This window comes from Chrysemys picta, chromosome 14 (genome assembly GCF_011386835.1).
Source record: "Chrysemys picta bellii isolate R12L10 chromosome 14, ASM1138683v2, whole genome shotgun sequence".
NCBI classification, from domain to species: domain Eukaryota; kingdom Metazoa; phylum Chordata; order Testudines; family Emydidae; genus Chrysemys; species Chrysemys picta.
In genome coordinates, this window is record NC_088804.1 from 3,552,212 (window position 1) to 3,576,892 (window position 24,681).

Consider the following 24,681-nt stretch of genomic DNA (forward strand, 5'->3'; position numbering starts at 1 on the left):
AACACACAAGGTATGCTGTACTGTAACTGAATACGACAGGAGACGCTTGGTCTGGTTGCAGAGTATTCGGAAGGTCTCGGTTATATTCCTGGCTCTACCTTCGACTCAGCGTGGCCTTAAAAACCCATCTCTCAAATGGAGATACCAGGCTTGGTTCATTATTTAGAAACTGCTTTTGGATCCTCGGATGGAAAGTGCTGGAAAAGTGCCATGTGCCACTGCACGGTAAGAAAGAGGAGTTCTTCGCGTGCTCGCTCATGTCGGTTCCAAGTAGGTGTGCTCAGTGGTCGGAAGGTTTTCCCCCAGCGGTACCTGTCGGGTCGGCTGTGGAGCCCCCTGAAGTTGTGCCTTTGTGGCGGTGTATATAGGTCCTTACCTACCCACTGCCTCTCCAGTTCCTTCCTACCGCTCGTGACGGTCATTGGAGCTGCTGCTTCTCTTCCTTACTATGGCAAGTGATCCCCTAGTGGACTTTTCCTATTTGTACCTGTAAATAGTTTTTACTTAGTTAGTGTTTCAGTTATTTTAGTTAAGTTTCTGTTGGGGTTTTCCCCCATCACAGGATTGTTTAGTCTGCAGAAGAGAAGAATGAGGGGGGATTTGATAGCTGCTTTCAACTACCTGAAAGGGAGTTCCAAAGAGGATGGATCTAGACTGTTCTCAGTGGTAGCAGATGACAGAACAAGGAGTAATGGTCTCAAGTTGCAGTGGGGAAGGTCCAGGTTGGATATTAGGAAACACTATTTCACTAGGAGGGTGGTGAAGCACTGGAATGGGTTCCCTAGGGAGGTGGTGGAATCTCCTTCCTTAGAGGTTTTTAAGGTCAGGCTTGACAAAGCCCTGGCAGGGATGATTTAGTTGGGGTTGGTCCTGCTTTGAGCAGGGGGTTGGACTAGATACCTCCTGAGGTCCCTTCCAACCCTGATATTCTATGATTCTATGCCTCGGTCTCAAGGCTTCAAACCGTGCGGGTCCTGCCAGAAGCCTAGGCCCAGGGGAGACCCTCAAACTCCTGCTTAAAGTGCTTGAGAAAAGCCCACCAGACTGACAGGTAAGACCTGCAGAGGCTTCTGCCCAAGAACCAATGATGAGAGGGACGTTAGGTTAAAACTTCTCCTCATGGAGTCAGCTCTTTGTCCCTAGCCGGCACCGCCGGGGTCGGGCCCGAAGCCCAGCACTTCAGTGCGGAGTGAGGGAGGTGTGGCGCTGCCAAAGGACTCGTGATCTAGAGACCCGCGGCACTGCCACTCTCTGTCACGGAAGACGAGCTCTGCAGCTACCTGGCACCGCTCGCACTTGCTGCTGCCACACACAAAGCAGAAGAGAGCCGAGGGGGTGTTTGCCCACAGTTAGAGCAGTGGAGCATGAAAGCACTCATAGAGTGTGTCCTGTGCTGGAACACGCTATCGCTGCTCCGGCGAAACCAGCACTGTTGACTCCAGCCTCGCAGGGAGGTCCGTCGAGTCTGGTCCCATTGAACTCCCCGCATGGGAGAACCAGATGGAAGAGCTGGATCTTCGGTCCACCCCAGATACGTTTGCGGCAGCCAGGGACCTCCTGGCGATGACAGCTCCGCAGTCCCCAGCACCAGCAGCCCCCAGAACCACACAGAGGAGCTGTGTTTCCAAGGGTAAAGTGGCCTTGATGTGACACCGGTCACCCTCCCCTCGGCACCACTCTCTGGCACCGTCCTATTCGGCACCGCCATGGTCCCCACGGTTGGATTCATCTTTGGGGTCAGAGACCAGCATCTAAGCCAGTACCGAGGCTGATGCCGGCACTGAGACCGGGGCTGGTGCTGCCTCCAGCACCCCACAAGAAGTATCAGCGTGGGAGGATCCCTGCAAGTTGAAGGGTCATGAGGATCTGGTGCTGCCAAGGGCATCATCCTCCCCAAATGAGGCAGTAGTGGGCTCATCTGCCACATTGCCGGCAATGGACAACAGAGCCCACCAGGAGCTTCTTAGAAGAGTGGCACAAAATTCAGGCCTCCAGGCAGAGGAGGTGTCAGAAGAAACTGATCCTATGGTGGACGTTCTAACTCCTGAAGGCCTTTCATGGGTGGCCTGACCCCTGATTAAGACCATCCAAAATACCACCAAGACTCTCTATGGCAAACTCCTGCCTCTCTTTCTCCCATGGCCAAAGGAGTGGAAAGGAGGTATTTTGTACCCTCAAAGGGATATGAATATTCACCCACCCTCAGCCGGGCACAGTGGTTGTTGCGGTGGCAAATGAAAAGGAGAGGCAAGGGTAGCAGGGACTGACACCCAAATCTAAGGAGGCAAAGAAGCTGGACCTCTTTGGCCGTAAGGTCTATTCCACTGGGAGGCTTTAGCTTCGGGTTGCCAACCAACAAGTGGTTCTCAGCCGCTATAATTTTAACTCTTGGGACACTTTTTGTCCAAGTTCAAGGAGTTGCTCCCAGCTGATTCTTGGTCCGACTTTGGAGCCATCCTTGAAGAGGGCAAGATTCTTGCAAGGACCTTCTTGCAAGCTACACTGGACTCAGCGGACTTGGCGACCTGCATGATGTCCACTGTTATAGCCACGCGAAGAAACTCGTGGCTGCAGATTTCGGGCCCCCCGCACAAGGTCCAACAGACAAGTCAAGACTTGCCCTTCAGCACCTCGGGTCTGTTCTCGGAACAAACAGACTCTAAAGGGCTCCCTACACCAGCCCCAGAAAGGAAACATTTCAAGCCTCAGCCTCCACCACACTTGTACCCTGCTCAGGCCTGACAAGATTACAACAGCAAGCAGGGCAGGAGTAATAGGCGAAAGCCTCCATAGCCCTCTTCCAGCCAGGGCCGGAGCTCGGCAAAGCAGTCTTCAGCCCCCAAGCAAAGTGCACCCGGCGGCAACACACCAGGCAGAATCCCGGATCCTTCTCCCTGTTTCGTGAATCGTTTATCCCATTTCTACCATGCCTGGGCCCAGATTACCTTGGACCAGTGAGTCTTACGCACAGTACAGTTGGAATATTCTCTCTAGTTCTGTTCCCTTCCTCCCTCTCATCCCCCTTCCGGTCCCTCTTCAGGGACCCTTTTCACGAGCAACTTCTCATACAGGCTGTGCAAGTGCTCCTGGAAGCTGGAGCCGGAGAAGAGGTCCCGTAGGAGTTCTGGGGCAAGGGGTTTTATTCCCGATATTTCCTAATCTCGAAAGCCAAAGGTGGGCTAAGGCCAATTTTGGACCTGTGGAACCTGAACAGAGTAATGAAAAAGCTGAAGTTCTGCATAGTCTCCCTGGCTTTCATTATTTCTTCCCTGGATCCGGGGGATTGGTTTGCTGCTCTCAACTTGAAAGATGCATATTTCCACGTGTCAATAATACTGTCTCATGGGCAGTTCCTCCATTTGGTGGTCAACAACGCCCTTTATCAGTTCATGGTTCTCCTCTTCGGGCTATCGTGAACACTCGGGTGTTCACCAAGTGCATGTTGGTTGTAGTCGCCTTTCTGAGGAGGCAATAGGTACAAGTATTCCCGTACCTAGACGACTGGCTTATCAGGGGCCGTACCAAAGCCCAGATGGAACCATCACGTGTAAAGATTGACTTTCGAAGAGCTTAGACTAATACTGAATATGCCAAAATTAACTGTAACCCTCACCCAGAGGATAGAGTTCATCGGAGCTCTCCTAGACTTGGATCAAAGCATTCCTTCCGGAATCCCGTTTGCTGACTATAGTCACCAAGTGGAAACTGTTCACACGTTGGACTTCGGACCAAAATCTTCGTCCCGAACAGGCCTCACTCCAGTCAATCCTGGACTATCTTTTGCATCTCAAGCTCCGGGGCCTGTCTCTTTCGTTGGTTAAGGTCCACTTGGCTGCTATTTCAACCTTCCACCCTCTGGTACAGGGCAGGTCAGTCTTTGCTCATGACATGATGGTCCAGTTTCTAAAAGGTCTGGAGTGGCTCTGCCTTCAAGTCCATGACCCTGTCCCACCTTGGGACCTGAACCTTGTGCTGTCAAGGCTCCCGAGTCTTCCCTTTGAGCGACTGGCTTCTGTTCCCTTCTGCTGCTCTCATCGAAGGTCTCCTTTCTGGTGGCGATATCAGCCCATAGGGTCTCTGAAATTAGAGCACTCCTCTAGGAACTACTGTATACAGCGTTCTATAAGGACAAAGTTCAACGGCGGCCGCACCCAGCCTTTCTGTCCAAGGTAGTTTTGCAGCTTCATACTAACCAGGACATGTATTTACCGGTCTTCTTTCCAAAACCTCATAAGTCAGACGAGGAGCAGAGACTGCACTCTCTCGACATCAGGAGATCACTAGCCTTTTATATTGAAAGGACTAAGCTGTTTCGTAAGTGGATGCACCTCTTTGTGGCGGTGGCAGACAGAATGAAGAGCCTTTCTGTTCTGCTCAGAGAATTTCAGCGTGGATAACCGCCTGCATCAGGCTTTGCTGTGAACAGGCAAACGTGCCACTGCCGGTGATCGTAACTGATCCTTCAACCAGAGCACAAGCCTTGTCGGCAGCCTTTGTCCCCGGTGGCGATTCAAGCTATCTGCAGGCCCGCTACCTGGTCATCCATCCGTACGTTCATGTCCCATTACACGATCACCCAGCAGGCCTGGGACGATGCTGGCTTCGGTGGAGCAGCAATGCAAGCTTCACAACTGAACTCTGAGCCCACCTCCAGGGATACTGGTTGTGAGTCGCCTAGAATGGAATCGACATGAAAAACACTTGAAGAAAAACGGTTGCCTACCTTTTGTAACTGTTGTTCTTCGAGGTGTGTTGCTCATGTCCATTCCACGACCCACCCTCCTTTCCCGCTGACAAGTTGCCGGCAAGAAGGAACTGAGAGGGTGCAGGCCCGGCGGCACATGAGCGTGGGGCTCAAGAGGGTGCCAGAGCCAGCCCTACGGATACCGCTAAGGCAAAAAATTTGGACAGCGGTGCCTGTGGGCGTGCACGCCCCTAGAGTGGAATGAACATAAGCAACACGTCTCGAACAACAGTTACGAAAGGTAGGTAACCATTTTTTCTTCCAAACAGCTGACCATTGCAAATACCATGTGTCTTTTCTAAGTGCCTTTTCTTTGATTTGCATGCGCAAATCAGGAGGTGAAGTGCTTTAAAGCTGGTGTGGCCGTTGTTGCAGTGGGTTTTGCAGCTTTACAATTCAAATGAGCTCTTTGAAGTTATGTACCGAGAATCTGGAAAGTGAGCTCGGAGCCTCATCTGGGCTGGGTTTCTCCAGATACTTTCTGACGAGCTGAGAATGTGCACTCTGCCTGCAGTTCTAATTCTGTGTTCTTGCAGGGTCACTCCTTTCAAGGGGAAGATGTGCTTCCCACACCTCTTCGTTCTGTTGCTTATACAATGAAGGAGCTGTATGTCCCATCACTCCTACTTTCCTTCCAACCATCAGCACTTATCCGAACTGTGGTTATAAGGATCACGTCTGGTCATGAACTCTTCAGAGCTGCAACTTCCTTTTCCAACCTACGCTACTCATCCTGTGTTGAGTGTGCAGATGCTTCAGCTCTCTGGTGAAAGGTCTGGCATTCTTCTTGGATCCCATTCAGGAACTATGTCGAGAGAAGATTTAGGATTTTACTGTGTTCCAGGGAGACTTCTCAGCCAAGCTTTGGGAGAGAGGAGGTGAAGAGTACAGGGTCTGCACCCATGTTAAATGCCTACACTCTTCATTTTGGTCCACAAGAACATTGGATGTTCCTGTTTGCTCTAATTAACGTCACTGAAGCCAAGCTCTAGAGTTGGTGTTTGCAGCGCGTATGAGCAGAGACGGTTCTTCACACAGCTACCCACACTCCAACCAAAGAGCAGCAAAGCGCTTGTGTTCTTTGTTGTCAGCATTACGATCAGTAAGTTCGCAGCCGATCTGGCAGGTTACAAATCTGCAAAGTCTAGCCTTAAAAAAAGTGTAAACTTCAATTAATTAATCCACAGTTTTCTTAACACCTCTTCCCGCCTGTGTCTCACGCATCTTCATATAAATACTGGAGAGCTGATCCTAGGATTTTATTGCTCTAGAATGTGCAAGTACCTTGCGGTGACAGAAGGTGAGTGGGAAGGCCATGGAGTTAGAATAGCATTGAAACCATAATATGAATGAGATCTTGGGCGGTAGGTGGGTAGTTCTGAGTGAGGATATGGCTTTGCATTCTCTAACCTTGTTGTCTCACATCTTGTTTCCATGTAGCAATCTTATAGGTCCATGAAGCTCTCCATATAAAAAGCTTGTGAACTCTGTCATGGTGGGGACACACCTTCATGCAAAAGAGATGTTCAGAGGGTATGGGAACCATTCAGGAGAAGTGTCACCTTTCTCCAAACATACCTCTGTGAAAACACTATCCAATCTGCTTCAATTGCAGTGCTTCTAAACTGATATGTAATTCCAGGCTGGAAAGTGTTTGATCTTTGGTTTGCAGGATGAAGGAACGTACCTGAAAGTAAATTAAATCTCATGGCAGGTAGGTTGTTTTCAGCTCTATGGGATGTCTTCTCTGGCTGTGGAGCAATGGCCATCTCTTGTAGTCTACTTAGATTGTAAGACCCTTGGGGCAGGGACTGTCCTCTTGTTTGTTTGTGCAGCGCTTTGCACAGTGAGTCCTGATCCATGACTAGGGCAGCTAATGAAATAAGTAGCTGGCAAGAAGAACTCCAGTGGTTAACTTGATGGCAGTATTTAAAGACTCCCCAGAGAAGCACGTGGCTGATTGCTGGCTGGGAATGCTTAGGATGCAATGACGCTCCACCGCAAAGGAGATGGAAGAGCCAACTGAACCTGTCAGTCTCTGAAACCTCATTGTGAAAATGACCTTCATGTACAGAGCTTATACAATGCCTGTCAGAAAACCCTACAACTTTCCAAATGAAGCCCCCCAGAGAGGGCTACCAAGAATTAAAGGGAGCATGGGAGAAAGGTATTGATCCAACAGTGTTTAAGCTCAGGATATTCTCTAATGGGAATGTGCTGTTGTCCAGTACCCATCTGTTCCACCCGTGTGTAAAGTGAGGGTGCTCTTCCCTTTCTGGTCCAGTCACAGTACTCCTAGACACAAGGGGTCTCTTGCTATTTATTGACAAATGGACCTTTTTCATTGAAAAGTTCCAAGAGAAGAATGCAAGGTCTTTTCAGCTCTTTGGCCATGTACAGCTGTAATACTACATTTTTCAAAGTTTGCCTTTGTTCCCAACCTGGCATCTTCATATTTCTCCCTCTGCAAGAAAGAAGGTGAAGCTGGGATAGCTCTTTTGTCCAAAATTTTGGTTGATATATTCTATAGCTAGTGACTTTTTTTTTTTTGCATAGGTTTATGTTGCTGAGAAAAATCCAGTGCAGTTTTGGATAAACACGTAATTAAGCACTAAAAGACCTTGGTAGCTGGCAAGGTACCAAGGTACCTCTGCTTCCCCATCCCCAAAATGGGAGATGACTTCCCCTTTTTCTCCATGTTGTCATGGACTTCCTACAGCAACAGATTGCTCTTGAAAGTGATAGGTGCTTCCCTTCCCTTCTCCCTCCTTCTCCGGATGCTCTTCCCCTGGAGGCACTGATATACCCCACCTTACTTGGATTCCAAGGGGAAAACCTGGACCAGTATTTGGATCTCAGTGGCTCTGCAGAACACCGATAAAGGGCAAATGCTTGATGGTGATGCTTGCATGCATAAAGCTGAGCTGACTGTCGATGTGCCATGGGAGAACCATTCCTTCTTGATCTCAAATTTTGCTGAGACATGGGGAGGGAGTTTCTCAGTCACTAGCAACCAAGTCCTGAAATCCCACAACAGAACCCTCTCAACAAAATAAAACATTACAATGCTTCTGTGCTCACCTCTCCTCTACACCTGTGTGACCTGGACACCATACAAATGGCATATCAAACAGCTAGAGGCCTTGCATATGCGGTCTCTGTGCCATTATGGGGAGCCGCTGGCAAGACAAAATTACCAACCTGGAGGTTCTCCAAAAGTCAAATGCCACAAGCATCGAGACTATGCTGATAAAAGCCCAGCTACGCTGGGTTGGACACGTCATTCGGATGCCTGAACATCGACTCCCCAGAAAAATGTTCTGTGGAGAATTGGCACAAGGACACCGGTATCAAGGCTGCCCCAGAAAGCACTACAAGGACAGCATGAAGAACAGCACACACATTGGTGCAATAAAACCGGGATAATCTCGAGAAGGCTGCATTAAATAGATCAGCCTAGCGACACACAACACTAAGACGTAGGTGGGCCTTGCATTGAGAGTCAAAAATCAGATCATAGTTTGTTCCTTTCTTGTGGAAGGGAGCCCTGTAGCTGGGGGCCTGCTGCTGAGAGCGACCACTTCCCAGCACAGGCTCACTGTGTCCTTGACACTCTGTTCCGGAGCACTGGAGGAACTCAGCAGACATGGTCATGAGGAGAGAGAGGCCTCCTCTAAGAAGGGTCTGACCTTTAGGTCCAAATTTCTGCCTGAGCGGGTGAAGAGATGAGGGCCTGATGGAGTATGGTTGGGGAAAATCCTGCCTCAGTGGGTGGAGCTGGCGTTGCCCAAGGGCATCCGCTTTCAAGCTTCCAGATCCCCAACTGTCACCTCTCTGGTGCTGAAACACGTGTCTGTCTCCATCCTGACTGGGGTTTTTCCAGGCTGCACAGCTCCCTGCCTCCTCTCTGGTTCTCCAGCAAGTGAGACTGTCTCAGCAGGCCTGCTTGGCCGCCTCTTCGGAGGCTATAAACAGCATAATTTCCCATAGGTATAAGGTACCACACAGATTTTCTAAGCAAGCACATTTATTCTTAAGGTGAAAGCGTTAGACAAAAGATATTACAACAATAAAAGAATTTACATACATGTTAATTAGCTTACCAGAGATCACCCCAACTCTGGCAGGTGATCAGTCCTTCAAACCCCACCAAGGCATTTTCTGTGGCCACAAGTTCATGACAGCTCTTAATTCAGAACGAGCACCCCGATGAATAGGTCAAGTCCTTCCAAACCCTCCCAGGAAAGATTGGGGCCTCCTTTAGACAGACGGTCCAGTCCGTTTGCTGGATCTGAAAGCAGGCCCTGAGTCTGTTAAAACTCAAGCTATTTATCCAAAAGTCCTTTCTTTGTTGGTCTCTGAGAATCCACTCTGAACCAATATATGTAGCCTCTCCAGAGGCGTTACACCCTGAGTGAATTTGTCCAATCACCTCAACCCCACTGTCCTTAGCTCCTGGAAGATTGCAGTCCCCCTGCCCCATGGAATCGCATACAATCCCTGGCCCACAGTGATATGCAAACATCATTCAATGAGGCTTGTCCAGGATATTGCAGGGACTAGCCACGCCTGTCACCGGGAGCTCTATCCATTTAAAGCTTTGGCGAGTGCTGCTAGGACTCTAATTTGGATCCGGTAATGAACAGCTACTCAGTGCGGTCTGCAGAGCACTGGGCTGACATGCTGTGTTTAAAGATGGGCTGCTGCATATGGTATCATCTGAAGTGTTTCTATTTTGGATCTCCTGTGAACAATGAGGAACAGCTGTAGGGCTATACGGAGGGTATGGATATATTTCAGCTCTGGTTAATGTATTCACTTGAACACATGCACCTTTGTATTGGAATATTTTGTCTTGGCAATATAGTATTTTTTTTAATCTGGATCATCTTACCTGCAGCTGAGGGAATACGCTGCTGTGGTTAGCTCTTGCTTTCTGGGAGGTGGCCATTAAAAGTTATTTAAGAGCATGGGCTGGGATTTCAAAGGCCCCTAAGGGAATGGGTGAAATTCAATGGGAATAGATGCCTGATTCCCCTAGTTTCCTCTGCACATCCCAGCCATGTTGGTGTCTCATTTCATTTCCCCCTGGGATTTGTATGTGTTCAGTTCTTGCCAGCTGGGAGGCTGAGCATTACCCACTTGTGCCAAAATCTGGATCACTGACATGGAGACCATGCTGGCCCAACAAGAAACCATTCAGTAAATTTTCAGTCTGACTTTTCACTATGCTTTTAATTGGGTACACCATGACCTGATGACCAACTCCCAGCTCAGTACAAATGGATTAAAAGAATCAAACTCTAAGTTATCATTCGATCTGTTGAGAAGTACCGAAGACTTTGCTCCTCTCTGGATGGGTTCTTTGGTAGTGCCCTAGCTGTATCATTATGGCTGTCTCTCTCACACAGCAATTCTTATTAGTGTTCTAGTAATTAAATAAATTAAGTAGATGCCTTAGTTCCATCACTTGAAAGCAGTCATTATTGGACAACTTCTCTGAGGTTGAAGTGTCTGTTTCTGGGGTGAAATTGTCTTAAACACGGTCTGTCTGGGTATCCTGAACTAGGAAGTGCATTTTTCACGCCTCTCCAGCTAACTGGCATGCAGACACCCTTACACAGTTCAATTAACATGCAAATAGTATCTTATCAAGTTATCACTTGTCTCTCAGTGAGATTAGGCTGTGTGAATTGAGGTTTCTAATTCTCTTACAAGTGTGTAAAAGAACTCTCAGATCCATAGGGTTGTAAAGTAATGGTGCCCATGGTAATAACTTTATAATGCTGATAAATTATAATAGTAACACCTAAAGCCCCAAATCGAGATCAGGGCCCAATGTGTTAAGAGCTGTACAAACACTCCGTAAAAGACAGTACTTGCCCCGGAGAGCCTGTCTCAGCAGGTTAAGGGCAGAGCCCGACGTGAGGTGCACTATCCACTAGGCCGCACTGCCTCTATGCTCACTACTAACCTCTTTGCTTTTGATCACCAAATTGAAAGTATCTTTCCGGTGCACATTTCCCCACACACCTACCTTGTCTCCCAACAAATTCCCTGTAAAGAGGAAAAGTCCTTAATAAAGGCACTTGTAAGTCGGTGTTCAATTCGGGCTCTCCAGTTAGTAGTTCTTCAGATTATACTTTGTGATCACCAAATGCTGCAACTTGAGCTGTGTTCACTAGTGCCAGACCCCGAGCTGTTCAGTAGCGGCGTGAAACCTCCCGAAGGAGAACGTAAAGAAATGAAACCAGCAGCACAAGGAATCTCTTCATTCATTCAGTTCCTGCGCTAAGTCCTGGCTCGGCTGCTTGAATGAACTAGCCATTCAAAGTGGCTGTGTGTGGGTGTGTGTGTGGGTGTGTGTATATGTGGCGGAGGGGTATGTGTATTGATGTGTAGAATCACAGTAAAAATAAATCTTAGACTACATGGAGAGCTGGTCTGTGCATAGTTTTTGCATTGATTTAACTATGCATCCGAAGAAGTGGGCTGTAGTCCACGAAAGCTTATGCTCTAATAAATCTGTTAGTCTCTAAGGTGCCACAAGTACTCCTGTTCTTCTTATATCTGTTTAGAAACTGACACACATCTGTGTAACCTCCTGTGTGGATGCGGTTATCTTGGAATAAAGGTGTCAGACATTTATGGAAATAAGCTATATAGATATAAGTACCTCAAGGAAAGACCTTTGGATCATGCCTTAAATCCTCTACCTGACTCTCACTGCCACTCTCCTTCCCCCACCCTGACAGGTTCATGCCAGAAGAGTAAATGCATGTCACATGGACAGAATTCCAATTCAAAGACAGCTGCACTTGTGACTGTGCTCTGTAACTTGCTCTCCTTCCCCCTCCAGGTACGAAAGGCATGGAGTGCTCCCCCTCCACCCCCACCATGAACTCCTACTTCTACAAATTCATGATCAACCTCCTCAAGAGATTCAGCAGTGAGCGGAAGCTGCTGGAGACCAGAGGAGCATTCATCATCAGGTCAGAACACCATCTTTCTCCGACCACAGCTTATCCTAAGAACATCTTCCTTCTAGGTGGTATGTGGCATTTTAGCCTAACACTTGCCTGGTTCTTTGTGGTCAAAGACACCTCTGCAAGCCATCTTTGTTTGCCAGTTGTTGCGGTTTATATTTTTAAAGCAAATGAATTAAATTTTCACATGTTGAGACACCATATTTTTCACTCCTATCCCCTGAGGTTAAATATTTCCTAATTAAGCTCTGTTTTCAGATCCTATCTTGCTGAGAAACTAACAAAACAGTGGGAGTGTGAAACAGGCTATTCTGTGGGTGTGTGGACCCTCTTTCTTCAGCTGGTGCAGGGTACAGTGTGGTGTAGTATTTGTGTGAGTTGATAATCCGTTCAGAGCATTGTCGTTGAGATGTATATACTCAACAGTTGGCACCGCCTGGTAAAACTGGTCACTTTGAGAGAGCTTTTAACTGGGAAGGCGAATGGAACTGTGGAATCAGAGTCTTGGTCTCCTGTGTGGTTTGATTTCTGTTTCCAAGGAGCTGTGATTAGGTGGTGGATACTGGAAAAACATGCTTTGTGACAGACGGCTGGCAGTATGTAATCCTTAACACAATGGATCTGGGGCGGGGGCAGCGAATTCTGCTATGCTTGCTCAGAAATAATCAACGTGAAGGTCACAGGGGAGGCAAAGGGGAAATTCAGAGGGGGCAGAGCCCAGTTGTGTAGCATCATTGAGGTATGCTCGAGCTGGGCACCGAATGAGCATGGATGATATTGAATTCCATGGAACTCCCTCTTCCAGGGGAAGAGGAGGTCAGAGGCAGACTGGATGGATGGAATAATTGCGAAAGGTCCAGGGTTAAGTATTAACTGTATCGCTTACAAGGAGTGTAGTGATCAGAGGCAGCAGTACTAGTTAGCATGGTGCACATGCACGCCTAATCCTTATGTTTGCAAAGAAAACCTTCAAGGTGTGTCTAACGGCAGCGATGTCTGCCTGAGTCTGCAGACAGCCTGAAACAACAGAGGAGAGGAGAGAGTTGCCCCATTCATTTCAAGGGAGAGTTAGGTTTTGAAGTTGCCATTAGATCTCAGTGTTAAATATTCCTGCTAAAACAATTAGCAGTGAAACATCCATGTACACCGAGATTGTGGGTGGGGCATGAGAGCCACCACTCTTTCCCCAGCAGGGGGAAGGTCTGTAAGGTGCTTTTCCGGGGGGCGGGGGGGGTGAACCCAGAGGGACAAAGGATTCCCGCCTTATGCAAAAGATATATAAATGGGTGGAACAGAACAAAGGGGCAGCCATCATGAGAAATCCCCTAGCTACCACCTGAGCTGGAACAAGGGCTGGACCAGGGGAAAGGACTGTGCTCAAACTAGGAAGGTGTCCGGTCTGAGAAAAGAAACTTATTGAAACATCTCTAAGGGTGAGATTTTACCTGTATTCAGTTGTATTACCGTATTAGGGTTTTATTTTATTTTACTTGGTAATTCACTTTGTTCTGTCTGTTACTACCTGGAACCACTTAAATCCTACTTCCTGTATTTAATAAAATCACTTTTTACTTATTAATTAACTCAGAATATGTATTCATACTTGGAGGGGGCAAACAGCTGTGCATATCTCTCTATCAGTGTTATAGAGGGAGAACAATTTGAGTTTACCTTGTATAAGCTTTATACAGGGTAAAACGGATTTATTTGGGTTTAGACCCCATTGGGAGTTGGGCATCTGAGTGTTAAAGACAAGAACACTTCTGTTAGCTGCTTCAGTTAAATCTGCAGCTTTGGGGCAAGTAATTCAGACCCTAGGTCTTTGTTGGAGCAGACAGGAGTGTCTGGCTCAGCAATTCAGGGTGCTGGGGTCCCGAGCTGGCAGGGAAAGCAGGGGCAGAAGTAGTCTTGGCACATCAGGTGGCAGCTCCCAAGGGAGGTTCGGTGATCTAACCCGTCACAGGAGAGTTTGCTGGACTGTCAGTACTTGATCTGTTGTCACCAAGAGCACGATCATGGGAGCCACTGGTGCTATCTTCAGTGCAATCTTTTCAGATTGTCTTCAGTGTATTTGTTCCAACTATTTTCTTAAGTAGAGCCAGTTGCTTGACTATAATTGTGGTTTGATATTAAAAATGTTCAAGAAACCAAATAACCAAGCCTTAGCCCAGTGGTTTTCAATCTTTTTTCATTTGCAGACGCCTACAAAATTTCAAATGGAGGTGAGGACCCTTTGGAAATCTTCGATGTAGTCTGCGGACCCGCAGGGGTCCGTGGACCACAGGTAGAAAATCTCTGCCTTAGCCAATGTGATTGTCTAACGACAAATCTTTACAATACAGAAAGCAGCAAGTTAATACTTTTCCAATCCTTGTGGGAAGCTGTTCCCTTGCAGTTTCAGTTCATCCTGCACAGAAGGTGTGCTCCAAAGTAAGCATTCAAACTAGCAATATTTGTAGTGGAGAGCTCTCTAATTTGTCTCCTAAGACTGAAATCCGCCAATCAGCTCTTTATCTTGTTTTCCTTTATCCACCTATTCTTTCCTTATCTTTTTTGTTTTGGGTTTCACGTTCCAAGTACTAGTTGTGCTGTGGAGGCACATCCCAACCTGTACTGGGACATAGAATGAATGGATCTTGTCTTGACAGGTTTTATATTGGCTAGTGCTAAAGCTGACTTCAGTTTTTTGCAAAGTGTTGTGGGATACTTGGCATGGGTGAACAGAATTGTGGGAAGAGCATAATACAACTCCGTTAGCATAACGTCCCAACCCTATACATACCGAGATTAATATTGGATGCACAATGCATGCTAAGCTGGTGTGTGTCATACATATTAATGTGCTGTGCAATACATATGTGTTGGCTAACACCGCCGTCCAGTTCTGCACTCTCCCTGAGCAAGTCTGCCTGCTACGGCATAACGTGCAGGCTGATGCCAGGCTGATTCTGGGGTGAAGGCAGGGTGGTAAGTTGGTACCGGAGCAGGTGATGTGCAGGTGTTGGACAATCACCGACGTCCTAACAGTTTCTCTTTCTTGCTAGTGGGCACTGGGTTATAAGGATAAACAAAGTAGTTCCCACAAGTGAATCTTTAATAGAAGAGCACAGAATGGTTTCCCCATTAATATCCTGTTGACCTCTAACCCATGGCCTGAACTCAGGTGATCAGCGGAATAATCATATCTTAGGAAGAGTTCAGGTGCTTTCTAACCCAGTGTGAATGAAACGGACGCTCTGATGCAAGTAGGAATAAGCAAAGAAACGTAAAGATTATTTTAAAGTGGGCTTGGCAGTGAGCCTGAAGCCTAGTGTTGAGCTTGAGGCCCAGTGGTAGCAATGGTTAGCAGAAGGCCATATTAGGCTTAATGAAAGTTAGCATTAGCAAGTAACCCTGGGTCAGAAGATTTAACAATATCTGTTTTGTGATCAACTGTAAGACTGTAAAGCCTTTATTTAGCCTGAGTTCCCTAACAGCATCGTATAGAGAACCTTCTGTCTGCACCAATGCTTATGGCAATTGTCAGAACCTCAACCGGGGAGCAGAAATGGCAACAAGGGGCCATATGATCTCGGAAATAGGTCGCTGTAAGGGAATAGGTGCATAAATGGGGAATCAATCCCAACCCGTGGCGGGATCTCGGGATAGCAGGATGGTGGCAACCGTAATGCTTAATCTCACCTTAAGGCAGGGCTGGGCAAACTTTTTGGCCCAAGGGCCACATCTGTGAATAGAAATTGTATGGTGGGCCATGAATGCTCGCAAAATTGGGGTTGGGGTGAGGGCTCTGGGGTGGGGCCAGAAATGAGGAGTCCAGGGTGCGGGGGCAGCTCTGGGCTAGGATCGAGGGGTTTGGAGGGCAGGAGGGGGATTGGGGCTGGGTCAGGGGGTTGGGGCGCAGGGGGAGGCTCAGGGATGCAGATTTTGGGTGGCGCATACCTCAAGTGGCTCCCAGAAGCAGCGGCATGTCCCTTCTCTACCTCCTATGCAGAGGTGCGGCCAGGTGGCTCTGCACGTTGCCCTGTCCGCAGGCACCACCCCTGCAACTCTCATTGGCTGCGGTTCCCGGCCAATGGGAGCTTTCAGGGTAGCGCTTGGTGCGGGGGCAGCGTGCAGAGCAGAGCCCCCTGGGTGCCCCTACGTGTAGGAGCTGGAGGGGGGCCATGCCACTGCTTCCAGGAGCCGTGTGGAGCAGCCCCCGATCTTGCTCCCCAGCTGGAGTGCCAGAGCAAAACAGGCCCCAGACCCTGCTCCCCAACGGGAACTCGAGGGCCAAATTAAAACATCTGGCGGGCCAAATCTGGCCCGCAGGCCGTAGTTTGCCCAGCCCTGCCTTAAGGGTAACCCTGAGCCCATGGATTGGTGACTACACATGCAGATTCTGCTGCTGTTCTTATCTGGTTTTTCTAGTTCTAAGATTTTGTTTATATTGATCGTGATATTAATAAAACTTTGTGTGTCTCAACATCATCTTCTTAATTAATCTCCAAGTAGCCACCAAAGAACAAACCCCATTATTAGTGACAAGTGCGTGTTGCACCCCAAATTAATCATAAGGCTCCAGCCTTTTTCCTTTCTTTTTATTCCTTGTTCCCTACCTGGGGCACAGATTCTGTCTGTTTTGATTGCCTGCAGCCCCAGGCAAAACAAAGCGTTGCTCAAGGTGCATTTCAGTAACTTGCTGTACACTCTTGGAACCTGGCTTGGGAGCAGAGAATGAGAACGAAATGGTTAAACTTCGAAGAATATTTCCGGCTGAAGGAATAACATGAGATGAAAAGGAATTGTGGGATCGAAAGCTTCAGAAAACAAAGCAGTGACTCTCCCTCTAGTGTTGCCAGTGCTTGGCAAAGAGGGAGGTCCAAAGGGTCAGATGGAGGCTGCCAGGCAACGTCTGAAATGATCATGGTTTATTTCCTAACCCCTCTCTGGGGCTCAGCAATTGCCCCTTGTAGTTGATGATTATAGAAGACTTTCACCTCTTTTCTGCTAAGTCTTCATTTGCCCTCGGAGGCCGAAGATATGTTGTGTGTATGAAGTTCAGGGAACGTGACTCGGATGGGTAGTTCTTCAGTGATCCTAGAGGCAAATGAATTTCTGGCAAGTCACAAGTGCAAAGCATCTTCTGCAGGACAATCTCTGGAGTGATGTTGGCATCCACTTCTGGCAGAGGGTCTTTCCTTTTTTCTGGCTAGAGGATGGGTATCGTGCCTGGGTCCTGGTCCTAGCAGCAAACCAGGGTGGGTACTGCTCAGTCACATTATGCCCTGGCTTCCCGTGACCTTGGGAGACTGAGGAAATCAGCCCCGGAGAACTGAGCAGTCACCACGGACACAGAATAGTAACATTGCTGACCTTTCCATTTCTGCAGTGTGTGGCTCCACTCCCCCGTCCTTCTGCTAATGACAGAAGGGGGCATTGCTACGGGAATACACAGAACCAGTCTCCACTCCCCCTCCGTGCAGCTCTCCTTAGGGGCCTGCTTTCTTCAGAAGGTGCGTGGGAAAAGAAAGTGCAGTAAGAGGAGCTTCTTCATCTGCCCCGGGGCCCCGGTGTGTCTGAAAGGCGTGAGGTCAGATCAGCAGGCCGCAGTTTAGTAAAGCCTCTTGCCTTACAACCAGGAGGCTCTCGGCTAACTTCTAGCAGGAGCCACAGAAATAACCTCCATGTTGGCCACTTCCCACTACACCGAGTGCTGGTGGGCTCAGACATCCCCTCTGCTGCCACCTGAGCATGTCCTGCTTTGCTCTGTGCCACCTCAAGTCCAAGGCTGGCTGGCTGCCACAAGGCTTTCAAGGAAGCCCGAGCCTTCCACTGTTGTTCAGCCCGACCCCAGAGGCCAATCCCCCCCCAATTAAACACCGCTAGAGCGAGGTGGGCCTTGCCCAGGCTTGTGCTAGCCAGCATGACAGATGTGCCTGGCCTGAGGGGCCAGAGACGACCTGGGGGCGGAGCTGGCTGAAAATGAGAACTGGCTCACAGGACACGTCGGAACAGTTTGTTCTGAAATTGTCTGCACTCTTTTATTTATTTTTAAACTAACACCCAAACATTTCCCCCTTGCCTCTCCCTCCCTCCAGTGACCAAAGGGGAAAGCAGCAGGGGGAGGGCCAGTTTTCATCCAAATGTTGGTGAATGAGAACTGAGGGCTGGCTCCACCAGGGAGGAATCCCAAGCACGGTCGCCGTAGTAGATGTGTGATTAAAATGTAGGTTGTTACGCGGTGCCCCGTCTACACTAGCAATACCTGTTCTTGCCAGTGCTGGAGCTGGACCAGTGACAGCGGAGGAGAGAACTCTTCAGTGGGAAGAAGTCGGGTGTAGGCCCAGCCTGCACTGACTGTAGAGCTAGTGAATTTGACTCCAGCAGAGAAGGGAATGAAAGCCGAGCATTTGGGAGGGGCAAGGGAGCTGTAATCAGCGTTAGCACATACTTGTCTCCAAGGTCTAAAGAACACTTAGGAGAGAGGCCATCTACTCAGCACCCCCACTGCTTCCCTGAAGGACTGGCTGCTCCCCGTAAGCACTCCTCTTGCTCCAGGGAACACCTGACCTGAAATTCCTGATTTCTTTATACAGCCCCATCTTTGGGGAAGACGAGTCCTTTCAGGCAGCCTTTATAACCCTAAAGAAGCAAAAGGGGCACACACCAAGCTTCACAGAGTCCTTGGTGGGTCACCTTTTCACCTGGACAAGCGTCTGTCTCCGCAGGTGGATGGCTTCCCTGTGGGATCTCGTCCCTCATCCAGATGTTTTCTGCTGGCATTTGAGCACCCTAAGCCCAAACCCTGTGAGATTACTGCACCCCAGAAACTCAGTCCAGTGCTCAAGACACTGCCTCTCTCCCTTTGAACCCACAGACACTCTGCTCCTAGACGTTCTTGCATTTAAAGGGGCTGCTTTTGTTGGCCCAGACAGAGGGGTAGGAGTCACGGTAGCCTTTTGCTCACTGCTTCTCATTGCCATCCACTGTGTCAAAGTGGCCCTGAGAAATACCAGTTCATCCATGCTTTCACTAAAGCATCCTAGGTAGGACGTTGCTCTAATGGGCACCATGTTCTCAGGGCTGCAGTGCAGTCATCTGCTCCAGTAAAAACCTCAGGGGCGTGTCTTACCCCACGTACACAGCGGTTCTCTTGCTGAGAGCCCATCTGGGGGTGTTGCTGTGTGGAGAAGTGAACCTTTCTCTACAGTTCAGTGGGTTTTGGAGTGAGTGTAAGAATCCATGTGCTTGCCCTGTTCTGTTTGGCATACTTGATGTTAACCAGGTTTGTTAGTGTGTTAAATCTAGACACTCTCTAGTGGGCCCTATGTACTTTATCAGCAGTGACCCACTAGGCCAAGAGATGGCTCCTGATTCAGCAGTTTGCCTGCCTGAGGGAAAGGGCCCATTTACCCTCATTGTTGGAGCTCTTCACAGATGCCAGTTTTGCAGGTTCAGTAAAATTCCCCTCTGCAAAGCGCATCTGCTCCCAAAGGAGCCCAAAGCACTTTCCAAGCTTCAGCTCGATACTCTCCCCGGGGATGACGGCCTTCCTCCACCATGTGCTGCAGAAGCTCTGACAGCTGTGCCAGGCAGCAGCTGAGGACAGGAAGTGAAGATACCAATAGTAATTCAGATCCCAGCCATCACCTCTTGGGTGGAGACCTACATCTCTCTCCCTCCTGACGGAGGTTTTTCTAGGCTGCAAAGCTCCCTACTCATACTGCAAGTTCCCCAGCAAGTCAGACAACCTATAGGTATACGGTAGCACACAGCTTTTCCTAAGCAAGCACACTGGTTCTGAAGGTGAAAGCAGTACAGAGAAAACAAATTACAACAATAAAATAACCTACACCAGGGGTTGGCAACCTGCGGCACATGTGCCAAAGGTCACACACGAGCTGATTTTTAGTGGCACTCTGCTGCCAGTCAGGGTCATGGAATCATAGATATCAGGAATATCATAGAATAGAGATCATCTAGTCCAACCCCCTGCTCAAAGCAGGACCAACACCAACTAAATCATCCCAGCCAGGGCTTTGTCAAGCCAGGCCTTAAAAACCTCTAAGAAAGGAGATTCCACCACCTCCCTAGGGAACCCATTCCAGTGCTTCACCACCCTCCTAGTGAAAAACTTTTTCCTAATATCCAACCTAGACCTCCCCCACTGCAACTTCAGACCATTACTCCTCGTTCTGTCATCTGGTACCACTGAGAACAGTCTAGATCCATCCTCTTTGGAACCCCCTTTCAGGTAGTTGAAAGCAGCTATCAAATCCCCTCTCATTCTTCTCTTCTGCAGACTAAACAATCCCAGTTCCCTCAGCTTCTCTTCATAAGTCATGTGCTCCAGCCCCCTAATCATTTTTGTTCCTCTCCGCTGGACTCTTTCCAATTTTTCCACATGCTCCTTGTAGTGTGGGGCCCAAAACTGGACACAGTACTCCAGATGAGGCCTCACCAGTGCTGAATAGAGAGGAATGATCATGTCCCTCGATCTGCTGGCAATGCCCCTACTTATACAGCCCAACATGCCGTTAGCCTTTTTGGCAACAAGGGCACGCTGTTGACTCGTATCCAGCTTCTCGTCCACTGTAACCCCTAGGTCCTTTTCTGCAGAACTGCTGCCTAGCCATTCTGTAGCAGTGCATGGGATTCTTCCATCCTAAGTGCAGGACTCTGCACTTGTCCTTGTTGAACCTCATCCAATTTCTTTTGGACCAATCCTCTAATTTGTCTAGGTCCCTCTGTATCTGATCCCTACCCTCCAGCATATCTACCATTCCTTCCAGTTTAGTGTCATCTGCAAACTTGCTGAGGGTACAGTCCACACCATCCTCTAGATCAGGGGCAGGCAACCTATGGCATGCGTGCTGAAGGCGGCACGCGAGCTGATTTTTAGTGGCACTCACACTGCCTGGGTCCTGGTCACTGGTCCAGGGGGCTCTGCATTTTAATTTAATTTTAAATGAAGCTTCTTAAACATTTTTGAAACCTTATTTACTTTACATACAACAATAGTTTAAGTTATATATTATAGACTTGTAGAAAGAAACCTTCTAAAAAGGTTAAAATGTATTACTGGCATGCAAAACCTTAAATTAGAGTGAATAAATGAAGACTCGGCACACCACTTCTGAAAGGTTGCCGACCCTTGCTCTAGATCATTAATGAAGATATTGAACAAAACCAGCCCCAGGACCGACCCTTGGGACACTCCACTTGATACTGGCTGCCAACTAGACATGGAGCCATTGATCACTACCCGTTGAGCCCGACGATCTAGCCAGCTTTCTATCCACCTTATAATCCATTCATCCAGCCCATACTACTTTAACTTGCTGGCAAGAATACTGTTGGAGACTGTATCAAAAGCTTTGCTAAAGTCAAGGAAAAACACGTCCACTGCTTTCCCCTCATCCACAGAGCCAGTTATCTCCTCATAGAAGGCAATTAGGTTAGTCAAGCATGACTTGCCCTTGGTGAATCCATGCTGACCGTTCCTGATCACTTTCCTCTCCTCCAAGTGCTTCAGAATTGATTCCTTAAGGACCTGCTCCATGATTTTTCCAGGGACTGAGGTGAGGCTGACTGGCCTGTAGTTCCCCAGATCCTCCTCCTTCCCTTTTTTAAAGATGGGCACTACATTAGCCTTTTTCCAGTCATCTGGGACCTCCCCCGATCGCCATGAGTTTTCAAAGATAATGGCCAATGGCTCTGCAATCACATCCGCCAACTCCTTTAGCACCCTCGGATGCAGCGCATCCTGCCCCATGGACTTGTGCTCGTCCAGCTTTTCTAAATAGTCCTGAACCACTTCTTTCTCCACAGAGGGCTGGTCACCTCCTCCCCATGCTGTGCTGCCCAGTGCAGCAGTCTGGGAGCTGACCTTGTTCGTGAACAGAACCCCAGGCCGGCAGCGGGATGAGCGAGGCCGACAGCCAGGACCCCGCCTGGCAGGGGCCAGTGGATGGAACCCCAGACTGGCAGTGGGCTGAGAGACTCATCCCGCTGCCAGCCTGGGGTTCCGCCTGCCTCCCGAGCTGCCAGCCTGGGGTTCCGTCCGCCGGCCCCTGTAAATGTAAAATGTATTACTGGCACACGAAACCTTAAATTAATGAAGACTTGGCACACCACTTCTCAAAGGTTGCTGACCCCTGACCTACACGCATGCTAATAAGTTTACCAGAGATCACCCCAAGCCTGCAAGGGCTCTAGCAGGTGATCAGTCTTTCAAACCTCACTGAGGTTTTTTCTGTGGCCAGAAGTTTGTTCTTAACAGCTGTAAGTCACTCTTTTTTCCAGTTTGGGCCTCTGGGAACACATAATCAGCAGACAAAGGTCCCCTCCTCAGGGCGAAGTGTCAGAAGACTGAGTTCTTGCATAACTGGTGGGGCGGGGGTGTGTGTTTCTTGCTCTGCCACACTTGCTGTGTAACTTTGGGCAAGTCACTTAGGGCTAGATGCACAAAGGGGGTTAAGCCACAGCTGTGCTAGGTTTTGGGGATCAAAATTTTGGCTGTAGATACCTAAAGTCCTTAAGTTTCTGCTGGTTTCCCCCTTAGCACCAAAATGTGATGCTGGGCATGGACACCTGGGCCCTTAGCTCACACCTGAACACCAGCAGGATCCTCAAACTAGGTGTTGCCCTACCTGGCTCACCCAGGGCATGAGCCAATAGGTGTGCTCAGAAGCTGTCCCTTGTTGAGCCCCACCCACGCCAGAGGAAGAGGCGTGGTGGGCACTTGCCTGTGGTGTGGGACGCCCAGCTTCCATGTAGATCAGGCCTTAAATTGACAAGTTGACCAAACCTGTTAACCAAGATGTTGTGTTTAGAAAATGGGGCCGGGTGGGGCAGAGGTGTTCAAAAGCAACTGGCTTCTATGGTAGAAAAACATCTGATGCTTGCTAGGCAGAGGCAGGATGGAGCAGAGGAGCTCTTCCCTCTAAGCCGCATGTTAAATTGTTTTTCGTTCTGTCTGCAGAGCTTTCCCATGGCCATGCTCTCTCTGCTCTGGTGAGCATGGCCAGGAAGAGCCATGGCACTGCAACGCGGACAGAGGCCTCTGGAAACCAGCTGGCAAAGGGGGCAAAGGGAGGAGTTTTTGTTCGAGTTAGAGGCTTTCGCTGACTCTTCAGGCTGGATCAAGGGAGAATTCCCCCGGGATTATAACAGACTGCAGCCCTTCGTTTTTGTCATTACCCCAAAAGGGTAGGCAGTGGTCACACACAGTAACTCGGTATGTAGCAAGCTTAGAATCTTAGTATGCCCCATGCTTAGAGAGGGCGCCCAGATCGAAACCCCTCAGCATTCTGGGGAAACACATCTGCATTGGACCCCTGTGGCGTGGGCCCTTCTATGATACTGAAAAGAATGCAGAATCCTCGTGCATTGGAATGAATTGGGGTCTAGGGATGAATATTACCGCCATTGCTTCCTTGTGGGAAGCTCTGCCACTGCCCTTCAGTCCTGCATCCCCACCTGCTGTTCCAGTCCTAGGTCCGTGTCTCCTTCCTCCCCCTTCTGCTCCCCCCACCCCCCCCAGTCTGCCAATGCCCTTGAGTCCTGCATCCCCACCTGCTGTTCCAGTCCTAGGTCCGTGTCTCCTTCCTCCCCGCCCCCCCCCCCCCCGCGAGTCTGCCAATGCCCTTGAGTCCTGCATCCCCACCTGCTGTTCCAGTCCTAGGTCCGTGTCTCCTTCCTCCCCCCCCCCCCCCCCCCCCCCCCCCCCCCAGTCTGCCAATGCCCTTGAGTCCTGCAGCCCCACCTGCTGTTCCAGTCCTCTCTCCCTCATGCAACTCTCCCAAGTCAGCAGCAGCAATGGACGTGCATAGCTCTCCCCGGGCACATCTGTTCTGTCCTACTACTGCTGCCTGTCGTTGCAACTCAGGGCCCCTTCAGAATGCTCTGCCACTTGTTGATTTGTTTGGCCATTTGGGGATGCACTCCAAATCCCACTGGGATTTTAGGTTGAGAACATCAAACTCATGACATGCGCTAGATTTCCAGAGATTTGACCTGCTGTAACCTAGTCTTCTGAGTTAGGCTATGTCAACCCTTCCAGCCCTGTGCACAGCAACTCATTTTCCAGAGACCCCAGGAACCCTTTCACTGAAAATCCCCTCCAATGAGGCTGGTGTGTGTTCCTTCCTCCTCTTTCCCACCCTCCATGATAATGCATGCAGAACAAAACCCTGGTTTGTTTTCATGTGAACTGTTCCACTTGTACTGGGCAACGCGGGGAAAAAAAAAAAAAACCTAGCCTCTTTGATAAACTGTGATATGAACTCAGGCATAATCCAAACAGCTGTGATCTTTACAAGGGATGCTTCTGTGCTGGGAAGCAGGAAAGTCTGTGAAAATGCTCTGCGCTGCCTGCCAAGATGCTCTCTGGCCGACTGCCCTTTTTGCTTTAATGAACTGTGCATTCTCCCCCACCGCCCCATTGCCTTGCAGAGAGGAGTAACCGGAGAGTTTTATTTTTATCTGTTTTCCTTTAAAAAAAATCTCCAACCCCAGTGTAATTTAGTTCAGTGAACTGTGGGGCTCCGAATGGCGCAATGTGCAGCCAGAAATGTACTTTGAGCTCTGACTTCCCTGCAGGACAGGACAGGGGGCGGCAGGATGGACAAAGTCTGAGTTAGGAATGTGCGGTCTGAATTCAGGGCAGTTGAAAACTGAGTGCATTGGGGCAGAGGCAGGGAGTCAGCTTAAAGGGCCACGCCACCAAGTTCAGACACACATGTTCCCACAGTCCTGGGATGTTTGGATGCAGAGTCTTGGTCCAGGCCCACCGCTAGTTTAGACCTGCATGGTGGTCAATTCAGTTGCCAAGTCAGTCTTCTTTCCTCCGCATACTTCGCCCCCTTTGATGGTCAGCATGACACTAATTTTCATAAGTGCACTTTATGTAAGAGTCATTAGTGCACTCGGTGGCCTGCTCGGTTTCCGTTGACTTGGCGGGGGCAT

At 49.0% G+C, this 24,681-nt stretch overlaps 1 protein-coding gene across 2 annotated transcripts in view; it reads left to right on the forward strand.

Moving 5' to 3' along the window:
- VAC14 (VAC14 component of PIKFYVE complex) overlaps positions 1 to 24,681 on the forward strand; it is a 192,849-nt gene that overhangs the window by 96,343 nt on the left and 71,825 nt on the right. For both annotated transcript variants that reach the window (XM_065567507.1, XM_065567508.1), the window contains exon 14: positions 11,604 to 11,736. In XM_065567507.1, the coding sequence (XP_065423579.1) occupies positions 11,604 to 11,736 (133 nt within the window). The remainder of the gene's footprint in view (positions 1 to 11,603; positions 11,737 to 24,681) is intronic.